This window comes from Dendropsophus ebraccatus, chromosome 4 (assembly GCF_027789765.1).
Source record: "Dendropsophus ebraccatus isolate aDenEbr1 chromosome 4, aDenEbr1.pat, whole genome shotgun sequence".
Taxonomy (NCBI): Eukaryota; Metazoa; Chordata; class Amphibia; order Anura; family Hylidae; genus Dendropsophus; species Dendropsophus ebraccatus.
The window spans coordinates 43,886,379-43,906,329 of record NC_091457.1 but is presented as its reverse complement, the minus strand read 5'-3'; the positions used below and the strand labels follow the sequence as shown (position 1 = coordinate 43,906,329).

Sequence of the window (19,951 nt, the reverse complement as noted above, 5' to 3'; positions counted from 1 at the left end):
GACTTCTCCTTTAAACGGGTAGACCAGAGACATGAATGTTTTTATACATGACCTGGGACGGTATAAAATAAGCCATACGTATATATATATGTTCCTGCTGCACATGCCCCATGCAGCAGGAGCGTATATATATATATATATATATATGTTCCTGACTGTGAGGGGCTGTAGATGTGTGCGGGACTGCTGCATTGAGAACGGTCCCACACATATAAGTGTGGCTGGGGCCAGGGATAATGACAGGCAGATGTGATCCCGCATCTGCCTTTCATTAAGCCCCTTAAGCCGCAATGCACAGCGATCACAGCGTTTAAGGTAGTCAGTGACAGGACAAGGACCTGTTACTGACTAATCGGGATGCTGTAAGGATCCCGATCGCTTGTACCAACAGGTGGGGGTAAGCCACTTACCACCGTCCTGTCGAATCGGCCATCTGTAGAAGGCGGGGAGGAACATTGTATTAATTTGACCCGGACATCTGGGCATCAATGACCTCGGTCATGAAGGGGTTAATACTTACCTCTCCTGAATCCCCACAGCTCCCAGCCAGACATCACCCAGTCCCTGCTTGTCAAAGCTTCTTTTTGCTTCCAAGAAGAACCCTGTCAGCAAGAACTGCCTGCTTGGGTGATCGCTGGCTCCAGTTGTGCCCTGCCTAAAGGCCCTATTCCACGGGCCGACTTGAGGAGCAAACGAGCGATCTCAGCGCTCGTTTGCCCCTCGTTCCCAGCTCACTGCCACCGCTATTCCACGCGGCAGCAGCGAGCAGGTAAGTCTGGGGAGGGCCGGGGGGAGCTGCGGGGGGGCTGCCCAGGTGATCGCTAGATCATCCTGGCAGCCCATAGCATACAGCAGTGTCTGCTGCCGCCGCTCCTATTCCGCGGGGCAGTGGCAGCAGATCGTTGCTGTATCAGTCGTCTTTTTTTCAACATGTTGAAAAACAAACAACTGCAACGATCAGCTGACATGAACGATGTCGTCTGACCGTTGCCTTCTATTCCACAGGACGATTATCGGCCATAGCGTAGAATAATCATTCCATGGAATAGGGCCTTAAGTTAGTGATTGGCTGAATGATTAGTTCCTGCTGAGAGCTCATCTCTGAAGCAGGAAGAAGTGGTGACGACCAGGAATCGGGTGATATCAGACAAGGAGCTGCGGGGGACCAGGAAAGGTTAAAATTACTGTTTTTCTGACAACACCCCCAGCTGTATATAAAAAAGTCCCTGGAAAAACTCCTTAAAAATACTTGTCATTAAAAATAACTTTTGACATTTTATCAGGCCCGCTGCAATGTGTGGATATAGCACAACAGCATTGCCCTCCACTCCCTGGCTGTATCTCCTGATTCTGACATGTAAGTCTATGAGGTTACATTGTTGAAATTAGTGAGCAGCCAGGAAATTGATGGCATGGCCGCCATGCTCTATCCCCACCTCTATCTCCTGATCACAGCAGGACTTAGCTGTGAGACCTGCTGCGATCAATAACTTTTGACATGATGGCATGTCAAAAGTTAATTTTAATAAAAGTTACTTTTGGTGCCTAGTGGATACATCTTGTGCAGGTACCTGCAAAGAGCATATAGTGGCATGTCTGCATTGCTTATATATTGTAAATATGTTTTATCCAATAAAAACAATAGCAGAAAACCCCTTTAATGGTATTAAATATATAAATGTATTCTGCTCAGAGTATCATGACTACTGAGCGTCAATAAATTATTACCTGATGCCAATGCTTGTAATATCTCGGGTTCATCTTTTATAAAACAACAAAAACCACCTAACCGTGACTGATCTGTATGTCAGATAAAATAGGCTGCAAAACAAGAAGAGTAAGCTCCCTGTAGAATGGAAGCTGAAGAGGATTGTGTGAATAGGAAGTTGAAAAATCTCTAGTCTCCTCTAATTCTTCTAACTCTTTTTCTCCATTTTGTGTTTAGTTGACCATCATGTTTTCCAGCTCCATTAATACCAGAGCTATACATTATTCATCATCTCCCTCTCCAGCAGTTATTACCAGCCCTTCTATCTGCATCCTTCACTAATCATTACTGACATTTATTTCCTAAGCCTACAGTCTATCTGATGGCCATTTTTCATGCAGTTGACAGTCAAGGTGAATTAGTTACGTTCAAATACAGTATACCTATATTTATAAATGATACTGGCGACACTATTTAATATATAGGTGCCTCCGGTATTACTTGCTGACTATTGGGTTTTGTGGAATTTCAAACTGTTCCTTTCCTTCATCTTAGATCTTTCATTTTCTAGCCATCCTTTGGGTCTTGTTACATGGGCTGATTATCCTAGGAACACTTATTTAGCGATAATCACCCTGTGTCAAAGATGATTGTAGGTGTGTTCCCCAGAACTGGACACAGTATTGCAGATGGGGTCTTATTAAAGTTCCTGTGGAGTCACTGGGTCATTACATGGCAGTTCCGGGTCAAGGAGTCATCTGTCTGCATTTCTCTCTCCTCCTGCTGTAAGCAAATCTCCTGCCTGATGATTGACAGCCAATCATTAGACAGGAGGCATGCTTGCAGCACGGGGAGAGATAAATGGAGACAGATGATTCCTAGGCTCAGAGATGCAGTGTAAAGCCCAAGTGGCTCCAGTTACTTCATTTTTAAAGTTAAAGAAGAATTCCAACGGGGGGGGGTGGGGGGAATTCATATTAGGCAGGGGGTGAGGGGGAAATAACAAAGGACATATACTTACCAGACCTCGTGCCCACGCTGCACCGCATTACCAGGCTCACATACCCTGCTGGATATCGTTTTCTAACGACTGATCTGACTAACACATCGCTGAAGAGCGGGATTTACCCCGCTCAGCCAATCAGTGACTGCAGCGGTGTCCTGCCCTAGTCACTGACTGGCTGAGCATCCGTCAGCAGGGTCATAATGTAGCTGCAAGGAAGATCTGCAGACTGCCGTCTGTCCAGGAGCGGGTCTTGGTGCTGCACGGGCATCGGGGTAGTAAATACACCTTCTTTATTATGTTCCCTCCAGACAGAATTTTCTCCTCTGAAGTCAGCACTGACCTCTCTGACCTCCGAATAGAGGCTTTCATATAGCTCCCACTGTGTAATCCTTTGTTCTCTGCTGTCTGCTGGCAACTAATCTCCCTCCTCCCCTCACCATAGCACAGATAGGATCCGACTGATGTAAAAGAGTCGAGATTTCCTGATAATGAGCAGTGAATAAGAGAGAGGAGGGAGGGAGGGGACCTGGGGACCAATTTTTTGAATGCAGATATTGGCATATTTGCCTAATAAACCCAATTACAACGTTTCTTAAAATCGCCTGGACTATTAATTTCTGCAAAAAAAAACAACGAAAGTGACACTTCAATGGCAACATTGGTTGTTTTAACTGAAGGATGACTTTAGAATCTTCCTAAAATTCAGTTTTCAATTCAGTTCATTCTTTTTTTTTACTTCGCTTTTCCATCTTTTCCTTTGAGTATTTCTTCTATTTCTGTGTCTCTGTCTCCATGTTGTGTGGCTTACACGTCTTCTGTGTTCTTCCTTTCCTTCCTCTTATCTCTCAGTTTTCTGCAGTACCTTCTCTTCTTTCATTGCTTCTTTGTATAGTCCCGGGGAAGGTTGTCCATTTAACCTACGAGCCAGGATGGCCTCTTTCTGATGACTCCTCTTCCACCTTCTCCCGCCAGGTACTGTCCCTTGTATATAAGTCACTGTCTATGGGGACTAATAGTAAATCACAGAAGATGCTTACTATTTAAGAGAGTTAACATACAATCTAGGGGTTTGTGTGTCTGGTAACTTTGTTGGTATTGACAATGGTTCTCTAGATCACTGCACTCACTGTTTATTGGAGATTTTGAATTATTGCTTGTATTGTTGTAATGTATCTTTTGTACCTTTTCTTTTTAATATATGTTATTATAATTTTATACAGGTACTTTTATAAATATGAAAACTATTATATAACAGTATAAAGTGCTACAATGCGTTGTGGTGCACTGATGCCTATTGTGCAAACATAATAGTGTATCCTATGGTCGTACTCTGATACCTTAGTATTTTTGATGAAATCAAAGGCTTGTTTGTACAATGTCCTCTCCGTCACCTTGGATGCGGAGTAGGTTAGAAGTGTGTCAGGAGCGGTCTCTGGCCGGCTCCTCCACTACAACCAACCAACAATCAGCGTGTGTCATGCAGTCCACAAAGTTAGTGACGTCACTACTTTCGTGTGTATGGTGGCTGGTAAGGGTCAAGCTTCTAATGCGATTCTGCAGTCTTGGCCGCCTTTGTCAGAGATGATGAAGGTAATTGAGACCGCAGAAACATGTTAGAAGCTTGACTCTATTGTGTTAGCACTAAAGGGATCAGTGCACTGCAACTCATTATAGGGCTGTATACTATTGTCTACACACACACATAGGAGTATGGGACTCCTATAGCTATATAGCAATAAGCATCATATCTGTAGTACAGCGCCGTGTTATGTGATTTCTTGTTCCATGAGATACATCAATACATTTATTACCTTTATGAATAATATCTGATCATGGGTAAAAGGGTCGAATATATAGTTTCAAATCAGGAAACTCATGGGGTATGTTTGGTATTGTAGCTTAGCCCTAAAGAAGCCCATTCTCTTTACTGGGAGTAAGGCTAGGGTCATGTGACATTTGTACCCTCCATAGCACAGATACATCAGCAAAATGTCAAGATTAGATGCCTACATATCCGTATTCAGCTCTGTTTAGGTCATTTTCTTAATGTATACGTGTTTTGACTCAAAAAGGCACCAAACCACAATTCATTTTGAATAAATGACCAAAATATAGTCACTAACTGACTACAACTGGGCCGTTAAAATTAATGGGGCCCATGACTGTCCACGCACAAACACATCAGAAGCTGCTTTGATGTTTTGCAATGTATCCCTGCCCCAGATGGCTCAAACTTTATGTGAACCCAGCCTAAATATTAGGAATTATATTGGCACAGTAGGCTTTTTATGGACTTTACAGAAGATGTCTTTAAACAAGCAGAACTTACAATATGTCTATATGTGTTCTAAATATGTTCTAATACTGTAAGCAGAATTTTATTGTTAAGTTTCGGCATCAACTTCAATATTGTAGGCTTTATAGATATTCACAGTTTGTATAAACTAGACTCTAGTCACAGGCCGTCCATTGGGACACTTCTTTACATTGGATTTGGGTTAAACTAATTCATTAACTAAAATAAAGTTGGTTGCTTTAAAGTGACTCTGTACCCACAATCTGACCCCCCCAAACCGCTTGTACCTTCAGATAGCTGCTTTTAATGCTAGATCTGTCCTGGGGTCCGTTCGGCAGGTGATGCAGTTATTGTCATAAAAAACAACTTTTAAACTGGCAGCCCCGTGCCCTTTGGCCGTGGCTTAGTTTGTGTATGCATTAGGCTGGCACCACCTCTCCGTCCCTCCTCCCCACCCTCTTCACCATTTTTCCTATTACTCTGCAGTGAAAACTACACAGGTGCCTTAAAGATAAAGCAAATGTGCCGTGCTCACACAGCTGACGAATAGGAGGCAATCTGCCTGGAGCATTCCTAATGATGAGGAGGGCGGGGAGGAGGGCAGAGAGGTTGTGCAAGCCTAATGCATACACAATCTAAGCCACGACCAAAGGGCACAGGACTGCCAGTTTAAAAGTTGTTTATTATGACAAAAACTGCATCACCTGCCGAACAGACCACAGGACAGATCTTGGATTAAAAGCAGCTATGTGAAGGTACAAGCAGTTTTGGGGGGTCAGATTGTGGGTACAGGGTCACTTTAAATAGAAAACTATCTAGTCTGGCACCATACAAATACAATAGGCAATAATACATTGATCATACATAGTAATTCATATTACTCATTTTGCTGCTGCTTCAGGTGGACACCATTCTGTACTCAGAGTTTATGGAGTGGAAGGAGAACCCAACGCTTGACAAATCCTGTCCTTTTCTGACCCGTATTTACCAAGAGGATATTAAACCATGCTTAGACTTTGCAAAAAAAGAGGTGAGTAGAAATTTTGAATCCATATCCCACCTACTGCTACTAAGCTGCAATAGCAGTGCAAGGGTCTTTTTACAACTAACCGTGGGTACTACAATGATATACACTTTAAGGCTGCGTTCACACTACGTATATTTCAGTCAGTATTGCAACCAAAACCAGGAGTGGATTAAAAACACAGAAAGGATCTGTTCACAAAATATTGAAATTGAGTGGATGGCCGTCATTTAATGGCAAATATTTGCTGTTATTTTAGAACAACGGCTGTTATATTGAAATAATGGCCGTTATTTACTGTTATATGGCGGCCATCCACTCAATTTCAACATTGTGTGAACAGATCCTTTCTGTGTTTTTAATCCACTCCTGGTTTTGGTTGCAATATGAGGACCACAATACTGACTGAAATATACGTAGTGTGAACCCAGCCTAAGGCTGCGTTCACACTACGTATATTTCAGTCAGTATTGCAACCAAAACCAGGAGTGGATTAAAAACACAGAAAGGATCTGTTCACACAATGTTGAAATTGAGTGGATGGCCGCCATATAACAGTAAATAACTTCCATTATTTCAATATAACAGCCGTTGTTCTAAAATAACAGCAAATATTTGCCATTAAATGACGGCCATCCACTCAATTTTAACATTGTGTGAACAGATCCTTTCTGTGTTTTTAATCCACTCCTGGTTTTGGTTGCAATACTGACTGAAATATACTGACTGAAATATACATATACTGAATGAAATATATGTAGTGTGAACGCAGCCTAAGGCTTGTGGTCCTCATATTGCAACCAAAACCAGGAGTGAATTAAAAACACAGAAAGGATCTGTTCACACAATGTTAAAATTGAGTGGATGGCCGCCATTTAATGGCAAATATTTGCTGTTATTTTAGAACAACGGCTGTTATATTGAAATAATGGCAGTTATTTACTGTTATATGGCGGCCATCCACTCAATTTCAACATTGTGTGAACAGATCCTTTCTGTGTTTTTAACCCCTTAAGGACCGGGGCACTTTTGATTTGTTTTTTCCTCCTTGTGCATAAAAGGCCATAGCAGTTGCATTTTTTCACCTAGAAACCCACATGAGCGCTTATTTTTTGCGCCACTAATTGTACTTTGCAATGACAGTCTGAATTTTTGCATAAAGTACACTGCAAAAGCAGGAAAAAATTCAATGTGTGGTGAAATTGAAAAAAAAAACACATTTTGTGTTTTTAGTGGATATGTGTTTTTACGCCGTTCGCCCTGGGGTAAAACTGACTTGTTATATATGTTCCACAAGTCGTTACGATTACAACGATATATAACATGTATAACTTATATTGTATCTGATGGCCTGTAAAAAATTAAAACCATTGTTTACAAATATACGTTCCTTAAAATCGCTCCATTCCCAGGCTTATAGCACTTTTATCCTTTGGTCTATGGGGCTGTGTCAGGTGTCATTTTTTGCGCCATGAAATGTTCTTTCTATCGGTACCTTGATTGCGCATATACCACTTTTTGATCGCTTTTTATTAACATTTTTCTGGATTTGATGCGACCAAAAATGCGCAATTTTGCACTTTGGGATTTTTTTGCGCTTACGCAGTTTACCGTAAGAGATCAGTAATGTGATTATTTTATAGTTCGGGCGATTATGCACGCGGCGATACCAAACATGTTTGTTTATTTATTTATTTACTTTTATTAATAACCTGGGAAAAGGGGGGTGATTCAGACTTTTATTAGGGGAGGGGGCTTTTTATTAATAATGACACTTTTTTTTTTACTTTTACACTTATACTAGAAGCCCCCCTGGGGGACTTCTAGTATAAGTGCACTGATCTCTCATAGAGATCTCTGCAGCATAGATATGCTGCAGAGATCCATGAGATCGGCACTCGTTTGCTTTCGGCTGCTGCAGCCGGAAGTAAACGAGTGCCGAGATGGGGACGGCGCCATCTTGGAGCGGTCCCCGGCCGGCTTCAGAAACGGAGATCGTTCCTCTGGGATAGCATCCCGGAGGAGCGATCTCCCCACTAGACACCAGGGATGACGCTGCAAACGGTAATCGAATGCAGCTGTCAACTTTGACAGCTGCATCCGATTACTGTATTAGCGGGCACGGCGATCGAACCGTGCCCGCTAATACCTGTGGTCCCGGGCTACAAGCGGCACCCGGGACCGCCGCGGTTTAGAACGCGGACGCCGCGCGGCCCCGCTTTGAACGTCCTTACCGACCGCAGGGCGTAAATATACGCCCTATGTCGTTAAGGGGTTAATCCACTCCTGGTTTTGGTTGCAATATGAGGACCACAATACTGACTGAAATATACGTAGTGTGAACCCAGCCATAATCAGTATCCCCTAATCTGGTCATGTGAGGCTCTCGGACTCACTGCATAACTTCCTTAGTTGTTGACTTATACCAATAACACTAGGAATATAAATGAAAAGCCTAACAGGATGAGGTTGCATCGTCACTTATCCTACCACATAGTTGGAGTGCCTAGCCTTCCTGCCTAAGTATACCAGATAGGAAGAGTGCAAGAAGCAGATGGTTGAGTATGGCATTGGAAGCGCAGCTCCCATAGTTTCCATGTCGACCATCCAGAGACACCTAAGTCTCTGCTTTAAACCTTTTCAATTACCCTTTCACAACCAATGGGCATTGAGAGGGAAGGGGGGCAGAGCGTGCGGCTGCGTGCAGCATCACGCCAGCCTTACCTCCCTCCCTTCCCCGTCGGGATCAGTAGCCAGGAAACCGGAAGCCTGAGGCTTCCAGTTTTCATGGCTACCATTGGTGCTCTGTGATCATAGAGGGAGAATTCTCTGTCTGGAGCCCTATAGATGCTGCGGTTGTGCTGACTGTAGTATCTTTAGGGTTAACTGTCAACACCGGAGTGCAGCTCCAGTGCTGACAGTTGCGGCGGGTCCCTGGCTATCACTGGCAGCTGGGACCCACCGCGGATGACACAGGCACAGCTTCTGTGCCTGTGTCATCCTGGATCATAAATAAACGCACTGCAGCTTCGGGCATAGGCTGCAGCGATGTTAATATACTGTGCAACGGTGGGAGTGGGTTAATAAGAAAAATTGGTGTCAAGGCAACCATTGTGTGTTCTGCCATTGACAGTCAACCACCTTCACCCTAGTTTGCAGTGGTTTTGTAAAGAAGAAACCCTGATAGTTGTGGCCTTGTATATAGATGCCTTGTTGTGGGAGCAACATACTACTCCAGTAGCTGGTTTCATGATCAGAGGAGCCATCCCATACACCAGTCTGTCACTGCTAGTAGTGATATGAGGTGGCACTAACCCCTCATTGATATGTGTAGGACATTCTTTGGCCACATGTGTCATCTTTCATGGCAGGGCTTCCAACTGGCATTTTTTCAGCAGGATAACGGTCATCCACACATAGCAAGGGTTTTTCTTAGGACTGTCTCCCCAGATTGCAACACTTCCTTAGCCTGCTCAGCCCCCAGATTTATCGCCAATCAAGCGTTTATGGTACCAGCTGAGATACCAGCTTAAGCAACCAAGGCAAGTTGTAAAGGCCCAGCTGCAACATCTGTGGCCCAGCTGCGGACAAAGGTGTATGCCTCCATCTCCATGTATCACCATTATAGTCACAACTGTCATTCAATTCCAACAACTCTATCTCTGGGCATTTTTTTTCCCCCCAATGAATGTATATCCTAATCAATGTTCTATACACACCTACAGATTGTGCCATCCTCATTCAGTGATATATAATATATACAATGCATTTGAAAAGTTTTCAGACCCTTTGACCTTTTTTTTTTTTTACATTTTGTTATGTCTGTAACCCTGTCCTAAAAAATCAAGCCAGTCCAGGCCAGTCTAATAGTAGCCTTAGAATTAAGACCACAAAGTTCAATCTTTGTTTCATCAGACCAGAGAATCTTGTTTCTCCCGGTCTAAGAGTTGCTTTTTTGAAAACTCCAAGCAGACTTTTCTATGTTCTTTTTAATAAGGAGAGGCTTCCTTCTATCTAATCTACCATAAAGCCCAGATTGGTGGAGTCCTGTAATGGTTGACCCCCATCTGCATACAGGATCCTTGAAGCTCAGCGAGTGAACATTGGATTTTGGTCATCTCCCTTACCAAGGCCCTTCTCCCCCAGTTAAATGATGATTAATGATGCAATGTCCATCTCTAGGAAGAGTCCTGGCTGTTCCAAACTTCTTCTATTCAAAGCGGTGCTCTCTGCTGACATCTTTGGCCGAGACAGGAACTGTCCAGAGCAAAAGAGGTCTTCTATGGGGATTCATAGAAAACAAAGACAAAAGTTCCTGTTTCGGACAGAGGTGGCAGCAGAGAGCACTGTGTCAGACTGAAATTAAAACAACATTTCCTGCATGACATACAGCAGCTAAAAAGTATAGGAAGACTTGCGATTTTTTGATAGAAGTAAATTACAAATCTATATAACTTTCTGACACCACTTAATTTGAAAGAAAAAGTTTTTCGCTGGACAACCCCTTTAAACATCATGGAGACCACCGCCTTCTTGGGAACTTTCAGTACACATACATTTTTTATCCCCTTCTCTAGATCTGTGCCTCCAAGCAATCCTGTCTCTGAGCTCTACAGGCAGTTCTTTCCACCTCATGGCTTCGTTTTTGCTCTCTGCATTGTCAGATGTGAGACTATATATAGACAGAGCTGTGTCTTTCCAAATATTGTCCGATCAGCTGAATTTTCCACTGGTTCAGAAACTGGGCCTGAATACTTATGTCCATAAGTGCAAAAGTTTAGTTTTCTCTTTTTACTAAATTTGCAAAAATTTCTATAGTCTCATTAATGTAGTACAGGTTGCAGAATGCACAGTGCCTCAACATAATAAAACACACATTACACCCAACCATTGTGCTTTACTTGCACCAAGCAACACGTTCAGTGTGTGATTTCTTGTTCTTTATTAGTGTGAATATTTCATGTAGGTAGATGTGATATTTTTTCATCTTTTCAGTTATCAGATCAGGTTCTCATTGCGGTAGAAGATAATACTTTATCAGTAGAACCTGTGACGCAGCCAACGCTACCTGTTGTGAAAGCATCAGCTGTAGAACGTGGAGGACCCAGGTAAATGCTTGTTAACTACAGAAAAAATTAAACTAAGTAATGCTTAAGACTGGAATACTAGTTTGCTCTGTACTGGGGTGTAACTTGACTTCTGCTGCAATGCAAAATCTCTGCCAGTCCCATCTACTATGTGGGACTTATAATACTGGTGTATGTTATATGGGTCACCAGGGCCAGGTGGGTACATAAATCTGTCACATGTTGGGATTCACTATATACGAATCATGAAGTCTGCCACTGACCACTGCCATAATTTTCTGTTTTTCCTTTTAGTGGGAGTCGGGTGGAGGTTTTAATGTAAGTTCAGAAAGGAAACTTGTATTAATCCACTGATGGGCTGTGTTGATCAGAGAATGGCTTTTTTGAGTATTTCTAATCTAAGAACTAGAAATTATTAGGTGCAATTAATATATGGTACTCTTGGCTGAGTGATACTTATCTATACTTCCTGTAAATGCTCTCACAAATAACATGCATGCGCCTGGCATTACGTTAATCTTCTATTAAAATAGATGTATTGGTTATTTAATTAACAAGCTTTGTCTTGCAGCTGTGAAACACTTGAGGACATTGGCATTGGAGGCTCTAAGCAATGGAGGCCCCTGGCCCTATTCCTCCCTATTGCAGAATAAACTTCACTCTAAAACCAGACTGATTGCTTAATTTATGCACAGTGCCACATCTCAAGCCATTCCCCCTTTCTGCCTAGCCCTCCTTGTCTGACAAGCTGTAAAAAGCATGTAAAACACATAGATGAAGGCCATGCCCCCTCTGCACCTTGTTGTGCCCCCTTGCCCACTCATCAGGCTAGCAGGGTGTACAGTGACAAAAATGAAATTGAGACTTTGCCAGTGTACCCCAGGCGTGTACATGTTCTCAGTTTGCTGTCCTATTCCCATGCTATTTTATGGTCAGTAAGGCTGGGTTTACACTACGTTTTTGCAATCTGTTTTTTTTCATCCGTTTTTTTTGCAAAAAACGGATGCCTTTCTGTGCATCCATTTTGATTAGTTTTTCCATTGATTTTCATTATAAAAAAGGATCAAAACGGATCCGATTTTTTTTTACTGGACACAAAAATTAGGTCAACTACATTTTGTGTACATTAAAAAAACTGATCAATTTTTTTTTATAATGGAAATCAATGGAAAAATGGATCACAACTAGAGATGAGCGAACCTTGAGCATGCTTGAGCCCATCCGAACCCGAGCATTCGGCATAGCAGGGGCTGCTGAAGTTGTGTAAAGCTCTAAGGTTGTCTGGAAAACATTAATACATGGATATGTTTTCCACATAGCCTTAGGGCTTTATCCAAGTTCCGCAGCCCCTGCTATGCCGAATGCTCGGGTTTGGATGGACTTGAGCATGCTCGAGGTTCGCTCATCTCTAATCACAACGGATGCACCCACATGAATCAGTTTTTTCCATCAGTTTTTTTTTAAAAAACAGATGAAAAAACAGATTGCAAAAACGTAGTGAGAACCCAGCCTAAGCATACATGCCTAGCACAAGCTGCCCATTTACTTTATAATCCTTGGAATGGCCAATCTGCATAATAGACAATGTATATCACCATATCCTTGAGAGCCCTGACACCAAATGGCCTTTTTAAAGAGCTACCTGCCCAGCTTGTCAGTGGGTTACAGACTTTAGCATTTGAAGGCCTAATACTCATAATAACATGTTTTACATATGTTCTGAATGGTTGATCTTACCTTTCTGTAATTCCGTTTATTTTCAGGAAATGTGCACTCAGTGGTTTGTCACGCTCATGCCGCCACCGGATTAAACTGGGAGACTCTGGGAATTATTACTTCATCTCACCATCCTGCCGGTACAGGGTAAGTGTTGAATGAAGTTAGAGGGCAGTATATCAGGGAGGACATTGTATCATCTTCAACTTGTCAATTTGTAAATATAATAAATACTACATTCTAGTGATACTAGTGTAAAATAGAATTTGTAAAAGTAGCTGTGTCAGTACACTAGCGTGAAGATTTAAACAGTTTAATCATCCTGGCATCATAATGATAAATGATGCCAGGAGCTCTGAAGTCCATTGTGCAGAACACCATCCATATTTACGGATCATGCATGGAACGTGGGAAAAAGGCCTATGTGCTGCATCCAACTTCTTCAGCCACTGGTAATCAAGTGCCGCATGTACAGGTTCCGGCAAACCCGAGTGCACTTGAGGTTCCCTAATCTCTAGTACCTAAGAAACAGGCTGGTTGTTCTGGGGACCCCTGCACATAGGGGGGCAAGCTTTGGTTAGTCAAAAATCTTAATGGATTTGGTTCTACATGATGAACAATTTTTGAAAACAGTGGCAAACAAAGACCAGTTCCTATTGTCCAATGTGGATATGTTTGAACTGGTTTCAGCCTATATTAGCTGGGGCCTCTATGTTAATCAGTGTTATGGGCCCTCCTATTGTCTATGAACTGTGCATGCTTCCTCTCACACATGCTCTCTGTCCTACAGATAACTGCAGTCTGCAATTTCTTCACTTACATTCGTTACATACAGCAAGGTCTGGTACGCCAAGACAGTAAGTAATCTCATGCTATGTTACAGCAAAGTTTTTCACTTTAGGCCTTAAATGCATTTTATTGGGTTCAGTTCAAAATTTGTAAGGGTCAACACCTTTTGGTGCCAAGGTTTTGCCCATATCTGTGCCATAGGGAAATGGAATACACTTGCCAACACGCCGGGAAATAGTTTCTTTTTATGTTGCTATTACGTGCTGTTTTTTTCACACAAAGAACATTCTAAGTTCACTCTTCTATTCTTTTGCAGCGGAGCTGATATTCTGGGAGCTCATGAGACTTCGGCGTGAGATGTCATCGGCCAAACTTGGGTTCTATACCTATGAGTCATAATGGTGTGAGAAGAACCCGGACCACCAGAATCACCAAACTGCTGCTGCGGGTCTTATAAAAACATGACTGGATCTTGTGAACTGTGTGTTAATCCTTCCTACATGGTACAAAACTCAGCTATTCATGAGATAAAACATGGAATGCATGTGTATTTCCAGAGACTTTATAGGATATTTTCCAATGCTCGTAATGTGCACTAACCCACTGCAACTAATCACGTTTTTGTTTCTAACATTGGAATTTGCACAAGGCCTAGCTTCTGATTCGTTGCTTTGGGATGTTTCACACTATTACTGGTCTGTAACCAAGTGACCCTGTGTATCTCACGCGGTGCTTAGCTATACACAGGCTGATAATTGGCCCTTGTAAATGTGACTTCGATCAGCCGAAGACCGGGCAAACGGCTAATTGTCTGTTTAGAACCTGCTTTAGGGTGCTAACACACACACCGTATCGCAGTGAATTTTCTGCAGCAATACGCAGCAGATACGCAGCAGATTTGATATAAATAACTAAACACAGCATCAAATGTGCAACATCAAATCTGCTGCGTATCTGCTGCGTATACGGTGCGTGTGTTTGTATCCTTAGGGTACAAACACAGGCACCGTATACGCAGCAGATACGCAGCAGATCTGCAGCAGATTTGATTGTGCAGATTTGATGCTGTGTTCAGTTATTTAGATCTAATCTGCTGCATATCTGCTGCATATCTGCTGCGTATAGCAGCAGAAAATACACTGCGTATACGGTGTGTGTGTTTGTACCCTTAGGGTACGTTCACACTTACCGGATCCGCAGCTGATTTTCTGCTGCGGATCCGCAGTAGATTTCATTTAAATAGCTGAACACACCATCAAATCTGCACCACCAAATCTGCTGCGGATCCTGTGAACGCACCCTTAAAATGTATCTTTATCGACCACAGATCTCCCTGTGTAAACAGGGTTTTTTGAAGTTGATAAAGATAAAGGGAAACTGACAGCTCAGATATGTATATATCTGCACTGACAGTTTCTAGACCACAAACAGTCTATACTCACCAGCCACACTGCTTGTGATATGGCATGACGTTCTCCGGTCCTCCTGCTGCTGCTGTAACTTAAGGCCCCTCCTCCAGAATAATTGACAGTCAGAAGAGGCATGGCCTGAAGATACAGTCGGCAGCCGGAAGAATGAAGAAGCCACATACCGGATCACAAGCAAACTGGTAAGTATAGACTGCTAGTGATCTGGAAACTGGCAGCACAGATATATACATATCTGTGCTCTCAGTTTCCCTGGCTGCACGAACGATACCAGGATCGTTCTTGCAGCCTGGGCCTCTCAGTTTGTCGTATTGTGTAAAGGCACTGCAAATTACCGCCAATCTCGTTGAGTGCCTGCAGCCCACAAATCTTCATGTCTGAAAGGACCCTTAGGAAGTCCCTGTGTACTTTAGTCAGCTTCTTTTATCAATATCGAGAAGTTTGGGCAACATAAATTTTATGTGTAATGCCAGCTCTAGACCAAATGCAATGTCTGATGGGGTGATGCATGCTACAGGGACTCTCTCCTTGGTGTTCTTTGTAGCTCTGTGTCATTTATGACCTACCTCAAGACCAAGTCTGACACAGTGAAACCTTTGAGTGGTTTGTTCCTTTAAGGTTTATGAAGATCATGTAAGAAATTTCTTTTAATATAGCATCTGCTAAAGTAGAAACTTCCACTTACTTTAATTGTTTCTTTTAAAAAAATTGGTGCACAAGACTTGAGCTGATGAATCCAAATAATATGGTAACACAATTTCAGACCCTGTGTGTGCCACCAAAATCTCTAATACAGTAAACTCCCTGTCATTTACTTTAAGTAAAATGGATATAGCAATGGCAAAGGCCTTTATGGCTAAAAAAAAAAAAGACATTGTCATTCCTGAGTAATTTTACTTAGGATCTCAAAAACTACTTACTTACTTTACTTACTTTAATATATTGCTGATGGTTGGCCATGGACTTCCAGACTTTCTTCTAAGGTCAAGGGCCAGATTTAGTATAGTCTGCATTTTCCGAGTCTTCCTTTATATGGATATGTAACATTGATCCTCAGCACAAAACTCAGTCACCCTTGCTATGGCGTGCTATCTATACACCAGCTTTCTGCTATTCACTGTGACTTTCTTAGAGGAAAATATTTTTGTACTAGTCTTGAAAACCTTACCTGGCAGTCAGTATAGGACACTCATGCAGTCTTCATCTCGTAGGTTTTGAATGTATTATTTTTTTTATTGTCTGAGTTTAGGAGTCAGTATTGTATATAATAGACTAAGATTGTCAAACATACTAAAAATGTCAGTAATATTGTTGTGGTTTCCATGTACTGCAGACTCATAGCATATACTGCTAAAGAATTTACAATGGTACCAAAGTATTCAGTGACCAATGCGAGGTTCCAATAAATGACAACAAACAATAGTTGCAGGTGGAAAAGGTTGCCGGTTATTCAGGGAATTCTTTTTTAGGGATAAACTGAATCCAAAGGTTTATAGTAAGGCATTTCCTATTGAAGACATATACAGTATGGTATACTCTTTTTTTTACTGTACATGAAAGAACATGTTACACAAAGCAGACTCGGTGTATACCTGCCAAACAGAGGTCAAAATGAGTCTTCTGGCCCCCAATGGGTAACGGTGGTCTGTGAATATGTTTAATGTATACCCCAGAAGCTTTCACACTGTACATAAACCATATCATTATTAAGCTTCCTAGCTTGCATCAATCATGACAACTGGGATTCCGTGTCCTCCATTTGAACACAGTGGCAGTTTGACATGCAGACTTCTGTTCAGTTTTATGGAACTGAAAAAGATATCAAAATTCAGCAGTTGGCCTTCTCCATAAGACCCATAGAATTAAAATAAGCAAAAATGCATATGCCTGACTACCACTACGTTCAAATGGGATGAAACTGGACCCCAGATCTTATCATGAATGGAGCCCTGAGATGGCCTTCTTAAAAACAGATGTCCCATGTGTACAACTAATTCCTATTTAAATATCTTAGAGGGGGTCCCCTATTCAAGAAGGACATCTATGACTGCTGGCTGAAAACCAATGCAAAGAGTGCCTCTAGCAGATTCTGCAAGGTCACAAATTACATGGTTACCTATTCATTTGAGTGGACACCATGTAGCACTTCGCATTTCCTGCACTAACCATTTCATTCTAAGGGCCAGCCTGCCTTAGCGTGTGAATGGGAGGGCTCACGTGCCTCCGCTTCCACTGCTCTCTGCTCATAGAATTGACATGTCAATTCTTTGAGCGGAAAGCGGTGGAAGCCGAGGCACGCAAGCCTTTCCATAGATACACTTGAACAACACGGAAGCAGGCGGGAATTTCGCCGCTTTTCCTCTGTGTGAACTGGCTCTTAGGAAGAGTTTTTTGAGTGCTTAGATGTGACCATCTTTAAGTCAATCTTTAGAAAATAAAAAAGAACTACCTAAAGTTTCCCTTATAAATAGCGCTCCTGTTTCAAACAGTGGTTGGGTCTGTCAGGGCGGCTGTACATTTAGGAATTGTAGTATTGCATAAAGTGACCATATACTACAAGGTTTCCACCCTCCTAATCTTAGGACCTTCCCAGTTTATCTCTCTCAAAAGTGATTTTGCCCTCAATTACATCTTGTAACAAGGCCCTTAACCTACCAAGTACAATATGTAATACTGGAGCCTTCTTATATGGCAGGGGGCCTTAGTCACTAGTGGTCCCACCCAGACCCTGGTGCCTAAGTTTTGCTAAACTATACTATACATTTCAACATTTGTAAATGCTATTCAGTCATTGTCTTATACCAAAAAAATAATATCCCTCTTTTGGGCCCCTCCCTATAGTAAACTCCCTCATATGTGGTGCTTTTAGTCTAGCAGCTGCATAGTTTGAGCTAAACTATTTTAATAGAGGCATGGACAAGAAATGGCAGTGGTAGAACTACAAACCTCAGCCAAAAAGCCACAGTGTACCTGCTTCTATGTTATGAGAACCTGCATGTATGTTTGTATCATTGTACTTGTAGTGTCAGTACATTTCTACACTACACATTAAGTCATCTGACATTCCACTTAAGGGCTATTTGCTGGCACAAATCACAGACCCTTCAGATTCACAAGGTTTTATTGTGACTGCTGACAAAGCACAACCATATATTCACATTGTTATCTTATGGAGACTTTCCATTATACTGCTACATAAGTATTTTTATCTATATTGCTCAGCCATTTATATGTCATAATGAAGGGGAGGGGAGGGCGTGGAGAAGGGTGATGTTATGCTGCAGACCACCCTTTGGGGTGTATTACTCATTTATCAGTATTATGCAAAATGAAGTGATAAAATACACATGCATATTGATATATGAAATTACATTAAATGACTTCTTTCTAGCAAAGTGTGGAGATGTTTTTTATTGATCAATTCACAACTTACACTTGGTGCTAGTTCACACTGAGCAAATAGGGGGGGAAGTTCCGCCGCGGAATCCTGTCCGCTTCAGTGTCAGAAGGTGTTTCTATGGGAGGGCTCGCATGCCTCCACTCTCCGCTCAAAGAATTGACATGTCAATTCTTTGACAGAGAGCAGAAGCGAGCGAGCCCTCCCATAGAGACGCCGTCTTACACTGAAGCAGACGGGATTCCGCAGCGGAGAGTTCAGCTGCGGAATTCGGCCCCATTTGCTCAGTGTGAACATACCCTTAAAATATGTTTCCACTGTTGGTGTATTAATGATTAATTCTTTAAAGTGGTTACCTGTGACTTCTATATTGATGGCCTATGGTGCCCTAACTCCTGGCACCCCCACTAAAAACCTGGATGAAGAGACTGTGGCATGCAAAAAGTGGTGATGAGATGAATACTTTTCTTACGAGCAGAGATGTTCAAAATGTTGACTGCTAATGCTCCATCTTGCTGGATCCACCTGAATTTCGAGGGGAATTGCAGTTTAGAAAAATTTAACAATTTCAACCCCCTCTCATAATCTAAACTTGTTTGTAATAGGTTTATATTACGTAAATTGGTCCATTTGTCTGCAGCACATCCTGAAGCTGCTGAAAATCCTCACTTCCTGTTCCACTCTGTCTCTGTCTCTGTCCTCCCCCTCCCTTCTGAGACAGAGGTCTCATGATCTTTGTTTCATGTTGCTAGTCAAGTTGTAACACCTCATCTGTAACCCCAGCCTCATCTGTAAATAACAACCTCTCCTGAGTAGTATAGGGGAAAGGAGACACTGTTGTTTTATCTCTCTCTAGCCTAGATAGATAGATAGATAGATAGATAGATAGATATCTTGGTAGATACTTTGTTTAGTTTGCAAAGTTGTAGCAGATTGAGTCAGTGGTAGGTTGGTACTGCAAGATAGGGGTGGGTGTCCAGCAGTTGGCTCTGAGGTGCATTGCATGCTAGGAGATGTAGTTTCCCGGCCAGGTGCCATAAAATAAACTGGGATCATTTGTAAAAGTTGGAATATGGGCTAGGATCAGTGTACACTAATGGGATAGACACTTCCTAATATTTGATTCTTTGAACTGTGGCTAGTAGCTTGCTTGTTGGTACTGTCCTATTATTTCCTTCCTTAGTTGGGGTATTATAGTAATTTTTTACTAAACGTCAGTGAGTTCTATGCACAGGCCTCATTAAGAAGATTTTTTTTAGCTGAAACACATCTTTGGAATCTTGTATCTTCTCACTGAAGGTCTTCATGAATATGCCATACTGATGAGCAGAGTACCAATCACCCCTTAAGATCAGCATCTTAGTCTGCCACTATTTGGGGTGAAGGGTTGTGAGGGATCTGTGTTAGAAAGCATTATATAGAGTAGTTGGTAGTAGTTGGTTCACAGCAAATGTGAACCCTCTGTGCAACCCAACTGCTTTGGTTGTGGGCCACTCTCAGA

General features: G+C 42.1%; 1 protein-coding gene across 3 annotated transcripts in view; it reads left to right on the top strand.

Annotated features, from left to right (window-relative positions):
* The window catches only part of RAB3IL1 (RAB3A interacting protein like 1), a 36,550-nt gene extending 22,278 nt beyond the window's left edge, over positions 1-14,272 (top strand). For 2 of the 3 annotated variants that reach the window (XM_069968341.1, XM_069968342.1), the window contains exons 6-11: positions 5,912-6,040; positions 11,030-11,142; positions 11,416-11,439; positions 12,885-12,984; positions 13,628-13,694; positions 13,943-14,272. In XM_069968341.1, coding sequence (XP_069824442.1) covers positions 5,912-6,040; positions 11,030-11,142; positions 11,416-11,439; positions 12,885-12,984; positions 13,628-13,694; positions 13,943-14,025 — 516 coding nt within the window. In that variant the 3' untranslated portion in view covers positions 14,026-14,272. The remainder of the gene's footprint in view (positions 1-5,911; positions 6,041-11,029; positions 11,143-11,415; positions 11,440-12,884; positions 12,985-13,627; positions 13,695-13,942) is intronic. The other variant, XM_069968343.1, reaches the window with a different exon arrangement.
* The last annotated feature ends 5,679 nt before the right edge of the window (positions 14,273-19,951 follow it).